We start from the raw sequence: 12831 nt of genomic DNA on the forward strand, positions 1-12831 counted from the left end.
GCCATGAAATCAAATTGGTTGTGTAAACTAAACTACATACACAACTAATTTTCAAGCTTTTGTTTATCACTATTTTTGTTCCAATGCCTACCAATAATGGCCTACACCGGAGTTAGTGTCTAAACATGATCATTCTATGTTTGACTTTGAGAGAAATCGACCAGCACATAATTCTTATGGATCACTGCTTTGATAGGACACACACGCAAAATAGCCTGTCTGTGTTTAATAAACAGCCTTCCCGCTATTTTCCCATTTACTGTTGAGCAGCATTTTGCGCGTGGGTAAGTTTAGCACCTTGGAGAGCGCTGATGCTGAAACGTGTACACAGTAGCTACTGTAGGTTACGTGATATAAAACACCAAAATTGCTTTGGTTGCTAGGAGAGACTTGGTCCCAGAAACAAATGGGGCGATGCCGCAGCTATTTGATATGTAACAATGGCATAGTCCCCTGGGCAGACTATCACATAGGCTTGTTTACTTAGCCCATATACCGGAATCGATTGCATTAGGAAAGTAGAACGTAAATGGCGTAGGCCTAATCACTTATAAATGTATGGTGCTTCACAAAATCCAGTCAAAATATCCGGCTGAGCTGTATCACCAATTACCCCATTGTAGTGGGTCCTCTCATCCGAGACTGGTTATAGGCTATATAGGCCTACTGAGGTGGGTTATACTGTATTACAAAGTCAACAGCTGTTGTTCATCCATGCCATATTACAGCCTACAACAAATTCACTTAAAACCATGCCTTATAGTCTAGAACTTTGCCCCCTGTGCACCATCACGTTGACATTAAATCCCATTGATAAGCGTATAAACAAATAATGTACTGGTACCAGAAATAGGTTGTTTTAAGCAAAAAAGGATATGGCCATTCGGTAATCTTTTTGGCATATTTCCGTATGATGCAGTCCTCACTAAAGATGAATAGAGAACGGTTGACAGTAAGACAGCTCTGCTTGACAGGGATGGGGTTGTAAATGGCCATTGTCCTGGCTCGTTGGGCCATTGATTGTTTGTACACCCTAGGACCGCTTGGGGGGCCTGCTGGCCTACCTGCCCCTCTTGGTGGGCCCGCTTGACAGACCCCTCCACGCCGGTTAGATAGTTCCTCTTCGAAGCGAGCCATTCTAGAATCGCACTAATCTTACTCAAAAAATCTAAACTGACACTAGATAAAAGATAGAGAAAAAGCATCACAACACACACAGTTGTTCCAGCCACGCGATCCTTTCGGTGTGTGGAATGTTCAAGAGAATATTCAACAAATAAAATTATTTTTCTTCAGAGATTCGGTTTGGTTGTCTCCGCCTTGTTACTCCCCATAATGTCAATTGTCCAGATGTCCAAATGATATGAAAAATTAAGGATAAAGTTTATATTTCCATGTCACATATTTGTCCATTAGTGTTCTTCTGGCTGAATGGCTATATATATATATTATATATATATTATATGTCCTCTTTCACTGGGCTATAAGCTTTAAAAAAACATCCAGTTTAACACATGTCGACAATTCGCCTCATTCGCATAACATAAGTCTATGACTGCATAGCTGACTTACAATACGGTCCACATAAAATAGATGCATTTATCTGGTGTTTCCGACTCGATTGGTTTGCCATTGCGCGTTCAAGTTAATATTTTTTCTTATCAAAACGAGATACCTCACATGATCTGTTCCATTAATCTCCCTATTAATTCGGGCACGGTGTAACGAGAAAACACGGGGTTGGCACCTCTGCTTCCGTTAAATCACTCCCTGTCAATGTATAATGTAACCACTTTCTCCAGCCAGTACTCCGTATGAATCGACACACGTGACTAAAAAGACGCCAGGCAGTGGCTCCACCTGTACGGTCTCTGTATCCATAGCACCAGGGAGAAAGAAGGAATCAGCTCCTCTCTCTCTCCCTGATCAGAATAATCACGGAGGTTTCTTGAGAAATCGCGTCAAACAATGCAAAATGTTGAAATAATGAAGCCACTCCCCCCAAAAATGTATTTATTTTTTCATCCGCTATCTCCTGGAATGTTGCTGTCCTGGGCATTAGTGATGTGCGAGTTGACTAATAGTGTCATGACATATTGTGTGGATGAAGGGCTGGTGGGTGGCAGTCGGGTCATAATTTGTTTGGGCCATCTGACATCAGTGCCTAACCTAAACTTTCCGGCATTACTTTACGCGCCAAATATCCAACACACTAATCGCTTTTGAGAACCTGCAGAAAAAGGTCATGTAGATCCACTGAGGCAGAAAGGACGATGTCTCTTCAATAAGAGAAAAGATGCGAACCGGAGAGTTGAAAATAAAGAGAAGGGAGGGACAAAAAAGTAATTTTAGGGAAAAATTTGGTGAAGTGGTAAAAAAAAATATGATAGCAGTGCCGGCTATGTTACGTGTGATGATTGTGAGGCGCTATACAAATTCGACAGTCACAAGACCGGGACTTCAAATAGGTCTGAGGCACGACAAGGGAACTGTAGCCTACTTTTGAGATGGGTGAAATGAAATGTGGACACTGACTGTAGGTCTATAACTCTTCACATAGTCTTAATATGACCTGCAGAATTTCAGTGCAAACAGAAACTATATTTGAATCTTATAATTTGGCATTTTTATTTGGATAATGAATTAGGATGCAATATTTTTTGAATGTTTAATGCACAAATTGAATTCATAAGTGTAACTTTAATTTCATGATTTTCAACTGAACTGAATTAATATTGCATTACTTTTAAATTTAACTGAAATTAAGTATTTATATATTTAGTTTAAATACAGTAGATATTGCAAGTCTGTAACAAGTTTGCAAACCATTACAGCCGAATTTGAATTAGGACATTGAATTAAAATTTCATATTTTTGAATGTTTAATGCACAAATTGAATTCATAAATTGAACTTGTCCGAGAAGTTGAATAAATTAAACGTTGATAAACTTGAAATAGCTTGTAAACTTGATACACAGACAATGAACGCAATATCTACCATATTGAAACTGAATATATAAATATTGAATTTGAATATTCAATTAACGTTTAAAACTGAATGCAATATTCATTCATTTCAGTTAAAATGATGAATTCCATGATTCAATTTGTGCATTACAAATTCAAAAATATTTTTGTAGGCACTGAAATCACTCCATAGGGGTAGCCTAGGCTACAGCAGATTATTCTTTGGTAAACCCTAAACACTCAGCTGTAATCTGCTTTGTAATCATGTTATTTTTCAATATGCAAAAATTAACACACAATTTACTACGTGCCTGCTTATTGTGTTGTGTGGTGCTTCAAGTGCCTTGAAATATATAGCTTAATGGGTGGAAGTAACATCAAATTCAATACCAGCCTATAGCCTACCTGTATCTGTCATCACTGCTGTCAAAAGTGTTCAATCCCTAGGATACTATATAATTGACATATTACATTATTTATGGATAAAATAATATATTCACATTATCCTACTATAGGCCATTATTCATTGGCATTGGCTCCTCCCATATTTCTTGTAAACTGGAATACACATCAACAAATCCGACAATTAAATGTTTTATAATACACTTTATTACTGTATTGCACACTTAATTAAAAAAAGATACATGGAAAAGGTGAGCATTTGTCACAGTCTAGGGCTAGGCTACCCTTAGCATTTGATTTCTGTCTGCAAAGCCATTAAAATGACATTTCATATCAGTCTACATTTAAAAAAGGAGTCATAGTGGTGATAAGGGAGAGAAAGATCCCCACCATGGCTGGGGGAGGACCGAGGTGGCATGGGGGTGTTATGATTGTGTTATGGCAGTATGGGCACATGACTGTTGGGCTGGGGCTGGGCTGGTCACCCTCTCTAAGCTCTGGGCTCTAGCGGCTGACGAGTGTCTACACCTTGGAGAAAAGCACTGGCAGCTGTAATACTTGCTCTTGACCTTCCAGAAGTGATCACCGTAGTCAAACCTGAATGGGGAACACAGGGTAACCATCAATGCACATGTACTGGAGCCTATTGCTAGAGTATTTTGATTGATTCTATAGCCTGACATTAATACAACATTCACCATCTATGTAATTATTGTTTTATGCGTCTCACCCAATCTGATCGCCTGACTGAATGGGCTTTCTGGAGAAGAAGGCAATGCGTGGGAACCGAAGGTCCTGATGCATGGTGAACACTCGGACTGCTAGCAGGTTAGGTTCACACAGGTGGTTAATAAACCGGCCAATGTTGCCAAAGAGTCGCGCATCAATACAGTGCACATCACCCACCTGCAAGACAGTAGATGAAGCAATCACTCACTCAATGAATTTAATAGAATCACACATTAGTAAAGGCTGTCATGTTGATCCCTCCTGTGAGGCAGTAGCATACAGTCATTAAATTGTACATGTTTCAGTGTAACAAATAGACAACAAGCAAACTATGAGGAAACACACTAGAGAAGTGCTGTAAGAGGAGCATGTATCAAAATAATGTTGTCTCGGACTCTGTGGCATTGTGTGCTCTGCAGCACCTCCCATTGGTATACAAAAGCACTGTACAAACATGCTACAGTAACAATACTACACTCAACTTCAGAATACCCCATTGGCCAATAAAAATGTGAGTTTCTCATAGACTTAAAATTAAAAATCACCTTATTGTCCAGGGTGAAGAGGAATGAGTCATTTTCCCTGCCATCTGCCTCGGCATCAGTAATAATTTCACCCACATACCTGCACAATAAAGATCCCGCTGTATATAATCTGTGTAACCACAACATTAAAATGAAAAACATACTTCCCGCTTTAACATGATCTGTTCATGACATCAATATTGGCTCATGTAATTTCTATGCTAAAAACATACATTGTAAGTGTTCTTCCTGATTCTGAAACTACATTTTTAGTTATGGTTAGGCACTTTTCCAAACGCTTGAATTCAAGCATGTCTTCCATAACATTCAGGGCCTCACTCGCAAATGAAAGTTCCTTGAGGAATATCCTGCAGTGCCCTCACACCCCAGCCCATCCTCTGGGTTTTATAGAGCTGCAGCCGAGCCCTAAAAATAGACAAGACAAGATCCAGTCAAACTAACTGATAACAAGTACCGTACAGGAATTAGACAAACATATATTTGTCAGATATGACTGTGCAGAGCCACACTGAAGCCATATCTGAAACGAATGTTATCGTGCTTGGCTGAAATACTGTATTCAACAGACAAAAGGTAGACAGGATGCTGGTGGGTAAGGGAGGCTCTGTTACCTAAGTCCATTCTGAACCACACGGTTCCTGCAGCTCCTCCAACAGGAGCAGGCGTGGTTACACTCAAACAGGACCGGAGGCTCCTTCTGACAGAACTCCAGAGGCAGACGCCCCTCCTGAGCAACCACAAGCAACACACTTTACACATTTATATAACACAGCATACGGGAGCTGCAAGAGTCCATAATGTCCATTTGAAATACATGAAAGAAATAACTTTGCCTTGATGTAGTTATGTACTTACTTTGTCATACCAACAGCGCAGGCTGAGCTGGGCACACATGCAGGTATTTGAAGAGCAGTCATCTGTACATACACAATGCTGAAATAGGAGTGAGATCTTCATTAAACAACACTTGTCAAGAGTATGTCACTTGTTCTGGCCCACAGTAACTTATGAAGCAGGACAAGATGGGATTGGACATTGACTGTGTTTCACAGAGCACTGGAGGTTCACCTGTAAATGAGTGATGTCCTTGTCTATATTAATTGGGGAGGTAACACAGCTGTCAGGGACGTATTTGTAGTTATCAGGACAGGAGTCACTGTCCACCCCGTTCACACAGGCGATGGGGACCGCCTCATATCCCCGAGAGATGTCCCTGAAGAAGACAGAGAGGACGACAAATAATCAACACATATACAGTAATTACATTGTATTTGACCTCTTCATGTTCCCTCTTCCCTCCATAAGCTAGACCATGTTGTTCTACCTGCTAAGGACCTTCTCTCTATGACTGTCCCTGCTTCTCCTGGCATCTGTCAGCTTCTTATTCGTTTTCAGGGACATCCACACCTTAGAGTTGTAGATACAGCAGTCCAGAGGAGTCTCCCCCTCTCTGTTCTTCAGGTTCACATCTGCTCCTTGGGACAGAAGCAGTCTGGAGGAGCAGACATCATACTGGATATGGTTAGAATCTCTCACACCCCCAGCAAGGCTATGGTTCAGCAGCATGCCTGCCCCCCACTGGCCAGGCTAGAGCAGTCACAGTCTCTGTATGTGAGTGTGTGTGAATATATATAAAACTGGGCTCATTGCAGGCTAGTGCGCTTATTATAACCTATCTATCGTTCAAGAACAATCTGGTGTCATGCTGCAGCTCTGGGAGAACAGAGACCGGTGTACTACTCACGTCACACATTCCAGTTGATTCTCCCTGGCAGCGATGTGTAGAGTTGAGTCCCCATGGACATTGACTGCATGGAGGTCACATCTGGCATCAAGCAGAATCTGAGCGATGTCATTGGAGCCAGACAGGGCTGCCCAGTGGAGGCAAATGTTCTCTTCCTAGAGAGGGGTCATAGGTCAACATGGAAAACATAGCCAGAAGAATACCTTCCCCAAACACCACAGAGGTAAAATTACAATTATTATTATTTATTTTTTTAAAGGTTACAAATATTTTTTTGGGGGGGTATTTATGAAAAACGTAACAATATACAGGTATGTCACCTACGGTATACAAATGTCTGAGGAATAAATTATCCTTATACAGACCAGTTGATATGTTCTCTTTTTTCAATAGTTATTGCTATGACTTAAGTTGTTCCTTCCTCAAGAAAGTAAGTGGACTAGTAAGTGTGCTCCCAAGGTGACATTCCGAAGTATCCCTTTAATTTAGATTACACCATATACTGTAGGTGAAGCACATGCACCCCATGGGATCCATCCCACATGTCAGTGAGTACCGGAACCATGCCTGTGTCTAGCCTCCCTCCCCAGGCTGTAACAGGTGTGAGGACAGAAGGTAGGTAGGTGTAAGGTGTTGCGATGAGATGTACAGTAGGATGAACAGTATGCATCCTATACAGTACTGACCTTGTCTCGGATGTTAACATCAGCCCCTCTGGAGAGCAGCAATAGGACCAGCTCTCTGTGCTTGTACTCTATAGCCCAGGTGATGGGGGTCCACCCACCGTCATCCTGAAACCAAGCACAACCAATCGTTGCTTTGAATTCTGTTGCCTATTTGAATATTGGAGGTATGCTTCTACCAATGAATAGAAAAGGTGGCTTTAGATTCCTTTATTGTACATGTATGTGAAAAGGCTTAACTTTACTAACAGTTTGTAGGCATTAAAATGAAAGGCAAAACATGGTAAATCCCCTGCAATCATGATCATCTCAGTCTAACTTTCCTGTTAAGGTCAGGAGTATTACAATCCATTTAATACTACCCACAACATATTTAACATCCTAATAGGCACTGTTGAACTGGGCTGACTTCCAACAGCACTGACCTCCAACTCATCCTGCCAAACACTTGCTGAGAGTACACATGAATTATGGACGAAAGAGTGGAGGTTTGAATGAAGCAGTTAAAATGTCAACAGGACCTGTGAGTAGAAGAGGGAGCAGGGCATGGATCTGTACATACCTGACAGTTGACCTGCTTGGATGCCTTGGACAGGAGATGTTGAACTACATCGTAATGTCCAAGTTTAGCAGTCAGATGCAGACAGGTTGAGCCCTTGATATCCTGACAGGAGAAGATGAAAATGTTAGTCAGTCTTTTTCTTCATGACTATTTAAAGAAGCACCGATCTTGAGCTGCTACAGTATCTGGTTAATAGTTTTAGACATGTGCGTGTCATGGACTTAAAACAGTTTGATCCCTTTCCACCAGAAACCAGCCCATTTAGCAAAGGTCTCGTCCATTTAGCATAATTTGGACAGCTGCTGCATGATTCATTTCTGTGCTCATATGTGTAAGAAATTGAGAGTTCCGGCAAAAACGAAGTCTCCACCCTCGCAAAAAGAACCCCCCAGCGTGTGCCCACAATCCGTGTGGGCACACGCGCGAAGCAGTTTAAGCACCGTCTTCCCTAATCCTAATATGTCCAAATAACCAGTGACAAAAAAAAAACACAGAACTAATGTTGTTCGGATCTCACGCATCCCATTTATTTCTGCCAGATTCTCTTGGTCTTCACACAGAATGTGCCCACAGGAGATTATATGAACGGTAACAATGCTGGTTGGGTTAACAGAAGATCATGGCTATCCATGGGGTGATCAATGAGCTATGCTCCACACACTGACCTTATGGCTGAGCGCTGCCCCGGCCCTCAGCAGGTACTTGACTGTGTCCAGATGGTTGTTCTCGCAGGCGTCCATCAGGGGGGTTCTCTGCTCCTCATCAAACATGTCCAGGTTAGCTCCAGCCTAGGGGGGATAGAGAATCCGAAACCTTTCACCCATGTATACTTACACAGTATAATAGAGCGGAAATTCTGTCCGTTTGGGACGCAAAACATCAACCCTCTGCACAGTAAACACAACATTCTCGAGAAGCACCATCAATACTGACCCAGAAAAGCAAAGACATGTTCTTGTTGTGGGGGACAGTACTTCAAATCTCTGAAGGAATGCAGTAGCAAAGCTAACTTAGCCATCTGCCACACTTGTACACCAAGTGATTATATTGTGAAAAGATAGCCAATACCTGCTACATGTCAGAGTACATCTCCTCACCTGGACGAGCATGTGACAGACCTCCTGGTGTCCTTCAGATGCTGCAGCATGTAGAGGGGTCCTCTTGTTCTGGCTGTACATCAGGTAGTTGGGGTCTTTTCCATCCACTGGAACAAAGATGTTAATTACCCTTTGAGTCATGTTGACAACTTTCTCCTCGGGGACACTAAAGTAGATCATATAATATCATTCATGAAAATAAATCAGTAAGTTATTGTGATCTTTTTCGTTGAAGTTAAAATATTAGAAGAGCTGCCTCCATGTAGGAAGTACCTAGGCTTATAACGTGGAGATGTGGTGTGTACATACCCAGCAGATGGATGACTTTCTGGAGCTCTCCGTGATGGGCAGAGATGTACAGCTGCTTTGTGTGATACTTTACTTTCTTCGGCCTCATACTATACACAAAAGAGAGAGGGCGGGGGGGTTGTATCAGCATCTGTAAGAGTGCTATTATATTCATCATTGACATGAAACAATAATGACCTGCTTTGTGTATAATATAGTATTATCTCATCCAAATTGTTAAACGTTTAATAAGGAATGACTTTAAAAATAGCCCCTTTGTAACTTTACTTTTCATCGTCCAGGGCCATTAGGATGCTCTCCAGTGACGTTTTAGCTGGTTCCTCTCCATCACCTAACATCTCCCTCTTCAGGCTAGTGCAAAACAGCATACAGCAATCATTAGCATTACATATGAACCTAAATAGCCTAGCAAATGTTCCATGCTCGCACTAATGCAAAGAGAAAAAGATACAAGAGAGATAATATTGAGAATGGAAGAGTCAAGCCTAAACTGCCTGTTGGGGGAGGTGTCCAGACTCCTCTCAAGCTCAGTGGTCTTCTTTGCCCTGTGAATGAGGGGCCTGGTGGACACAACGGGAAGAAGGGCCACAGGGTAAACAGCAGGAACAGCTGGCACAGAAGGAAGTACAGGTTCAGCTTTGGGGACAGTGACAGGATTGGAGACGGTTTTGGGAACAGTGACTTCCTGGGCCCCGGTGGCATCCTCTCCACAGTGGGGACAGAAGCTCTGAGCCTTGATGACTGATGCACAGCCACGGTGGAAACGGTGAGAGATGCTGCCATACGGTCTGCACTCCATGAAGCTCCCCTGCATAACATACATTAAATAGTCAGATATTAAAAAGGCAAAGGAGTGTTAAGAATGAACAACCAACATGCATCATAAAGCACTGCGACTGGTGTGACCAGCCAGTCAGGTCTATTTTGGTTGATCCCTGCTGCATCCCTCCACTTACCGCCCTGCAGAAGAGGCCACAGCCAGGGCAGCACTGGTGCTTAACCATGCCGGCTCTGTGGTCCTCACACAAAACCAGCAGATGCACTGTGTTGGAGGGACGCATCATCTCATGCTTCAGCACACTCCTCGGACACCGACTCACCTGTAGTGAAGAGATGGAATGGAGGGATTGATAGAAGAAGAAAAAAACAGAGAAATAAGGGTTGTTTAGACAATAGCGCAACACACAAAGGCTGGGAACCGTTAACTTCATCCCAAGGCTACTTCAAACTTTGGGGAGGAAATCTGGAGCGCAAGACTAGGGAAAGTTCGCTTCAGAGCAGGTCAGCTTTACCAGGCCATCCACACTCTCTGTGGCCATGCAGGTGTGCTCAGTCTGGGACAGGCTCTCCCCACTGCATGGGGTCTCCATGCGACAGCAGCACAGAGGGAGCTCTTCAGACAGGTCTGTCTCTGTCACCTCACCATCAGCTGGAAAGCCTGCAAAATAACACATCCAGATCAACAAAACAGATTGAATGTACAGCATAGTAATGTATTGTACAAGAATCATTTAATAACTTATGACGAAATGTGTAAACCGTCTCTGGGTAAACTTACCTGAGAGAGAAGGAGAGAACAGCTCCTCTTGGGCTTTCAGATCCAGAGATTCTAAAGTCAGTTCAGTGTATTCTTGCTTACTGCAGCTGTCCTCTTCCTCCATTTTGTTTCCTTTGCTTAAGTCAGTTGCCTTTTCTTCACACTGCTCGGCTAACAGTGCTTGGCTTTCTTTTATTTCACAAATCTCTCTGTGCGTCAGGTCTACTCTCTTCTCTCTGCCGCTTTCTTGCCCTGCCTTTACAAATGAGCTCTCTTTCTGCAGGGAGAAGAGGATAATCATTCAGACACTATTAGAGCGAGACAAAGTTCATCATTTCTACACAAATCTTTACAATAGAGTAGATGGGTCTCTGACCTTCAACACCTTGGATTTTTTCTTAGGGACAAAGTTATACATTCCCATCTTCCTCTTCCTCTTCCTAGACCCTGCAGATACATCGGGACGGTGAGGTGGCAGAAGGAGGTCCAAGCAGGCAAGTACAGTATGTCATAACTAGTCCCAACTTAGTACAGGTGCCAACTAACTACAAGTGCCATCACTACATAGAGTGGAGATATGAGACAGTTTAGATAGAAGAACAGTCTTACCAGCAAGGCAGACTAACCTGGCTGTGACTTGGTAGAGACAACCCTGTTTCCTTTACAGCTCGGAGGTAGCTTGATGTGGGAAGGTGCCATTGTCTTTTCCATCCCCAAGACTTCCATGCTCGACTCTGCTCCGTCCCTGCTTAAACGCTTCACAACAGACTCTTATGAGTTCAGACACCAGTCATTTAAAAGCATGAAACATCATGGACTGGGGTTGGATGAACATTACCTTCAGTGCTGCTGGATTGCAGGCAGGTTTGCCCATAGTCTTCCATGCACACTGTGTACTGGATGTTGGGGCAGGGTCCAGACATGGATAACTAGGAGTTTGTACATCTGAGATCCCTGCTATAACAGCATCTCTACCACTGTCTGCAGGAGTTGGAGGGGTTTTGCTTAGTCCATGGGGTGAACCACCTTTCTTTTGAGGGGTTGCCCTCGCCTGTTTTTTATGCAGAATAAAACCATTGGACCCAGCGACTGAGCCGTGAACAGATGTCATCTTAGCTTTGGATTTTTTGTTCGCGTGTGATTTAGCACTCAGAGCCTTCTTCCCCTTGGCCCCTGTGGGTGTCACAGAGCGGGGGTTAGGATGTCTTTTCCCTGCCTCTGATTCCTGACTGACTCCCCTGCGCTCCATGGCTGTCCTGGAGGAATACTCTGGCCTCTCCACACCAAAATCGTCACCTAAAAGATTACAGCTGTTAGTACCATTAAGTGGAAGAGGGTGAAGGCAAATAGACCTAATGGTTAAGAGCGTGGGGCCAGTAGCTGGAAGGTTGCAGGTTTGAATCCCCAAGCCAACTAGGTGAAACAGCTGTTGATGTGCTATGGAGCAAGGCACTTAATCCCAAATTAACCTCCTGTAAATTGATCTGGATAAGCACATCATGTAAAAGAATGGTAGGGGTAAATGAGGCCAGTGTGAGAGTGATTAATGAAGACAGAACTCACTAGTCACCCTTAGTATTTCTACAAATGATGCTGTACTGTAAGAATCCAACCTTCAAATCCGTAAACCACACTCAAAAAAAAAGGTAAAAGGTTGAGAAAAACAAAACAAATCTCAAACTACTAGGAAAACACACAAAGTACAGCAAATGCAAGTTAGATCCAGAACAAGGCCCTTGAAAAAGTTTAGAAAAATAGAGTAGCTTCATACCTGCTTTCTCGATGGCCTTAGTTGTTGAGCGAGAGTAAGACGGGGGGCAGGGAAAAAGAACCGAGCCAAAGTACACTGCTTCCCCTTCCTTTCCCCACCCGGCGCACACGTTCAGCCACGGTCATGTGACAATAGCTGCTGTTCTATTGGTTCCTTCTGCACAGCCCAGATGGAGCATGCTCAGTCGACATGTGTGTCTACTTTTCAGAAGGAGCAGCGCATCAGCCAGCCAGAGTGTGGCACAGCAGTACCATAGATATCTTACGCAGTATAGCCAAATATTTGTATAACTAAACGTGTGGTATATAGCTCCAGCAAAGACCTTTCACTTTACAACCACATTGAACGTTATCTTCTTCGGTGGGGTTTTAGGGCAGACTACATTCTGAAAAGGTGTATTGCAGCCCACTACTGGATACGAAAACTAAAAGGAGGGAAATCCATATTGTAATATGATACTATTGCAATGATGGCAAGACCATTG

The 12831-nt window shown here is 43.0% G+C and overlaps 2 protein-coding genes across 3 annotated transcripts in view; both read right to left on the reverse strand.

Annotated features, from left to right (window-relative positions):
• Positions 1 to 1319, reverse strand: part of LOC115111440 (voltage-dependent N-type calcium channel subunit alpha-1B-like) — a 177769-nt gene extending 176450 nt beyond the window's left edge. Inside the window, 1 exon segment of the mRNA XM_065011492.1 lies at positions 878 to 1319. Within this exon segment, the coding sequence (XP_064867564.1) occupies positions 878 to 1137 (260 nt within the window). The 5' untranslated portion in view covers positions 1138 to 1319.
• A 2240-nt stretch (positions 1320 to 3559) lies between these two features.
• Positions 3560 to 12455, reverse strand: ehmt1a (euchromatic histone-lysine N-methyltransferase 1a). 2 transcript variants are annotated; one of them, XM_029637483.1, is made up of 23 exons: positions 12348 to 12455; positions 11415 to 11872; positions 11203 to 11332; positions 10953 to 11023; positions 10598 to 10853; positions 10332 to 10477; positions 9996 to 10139; positions 9534 to 9847; positions 9307 to 9390; positions 9040 to 9128; positions 8731 to 8837; positions 8299 to 8421; positions 7634 to 7735; positions 7075 to 7179; positions 6389 to 6543; positions 5969 to 6136; positions 5713 to 5857; positions 5500 to 5577; positions 5256 to 5371; positions 4963 to 5049; positions 4645 to 4723; positions 4101 to 4276; positions 3560 to 3967 (listed from the first exon to the last, which is right to left on the reverse strand). In XM_029637483.1, the coding sequence occupies exons 2-23, from the start codon at positions 11823 to 11825 to the stop codon at positions 3796 to 3798; spliced, it is 3258 nt and encodes a 1085-aa protein (XP_029493343.1). In that variant the 5' UTR covers positions 11826 to 11872; positions 12348 to 12455; the 3' UTR covers positions 3560 to 3795. The 2 variants fall into 2 exon arrangements, with proteins under 2 accessions (XP_029493343.1, XP_029493344.1); XM_029637484.2 differs by lacking the exons at positions 11415 to 11872; positions 12348 to 12455 and having other exon boundaries at positions 11186 to 11261.
• Between the last annotated feature and the right edge of the window lie 376 nt (positions 12456 to 12831).

This window comes from Oncorhynchus nerka, linkage group LG27 (assembly GCF_034236695.1).
Source record: "Oncorhynchus nerka isolate Pitt River linkage group LG27, Oner_Uvic_2.0, whole genome shotgun sequence".
In the NCBI taxonomy this organism is placed as follows: Eukaryota; Metazoa; Chordata; class Actinopteri; order Salmoniformes; family Salmonidae; genus Oncorhynchus; species Oncorhynchus nerka.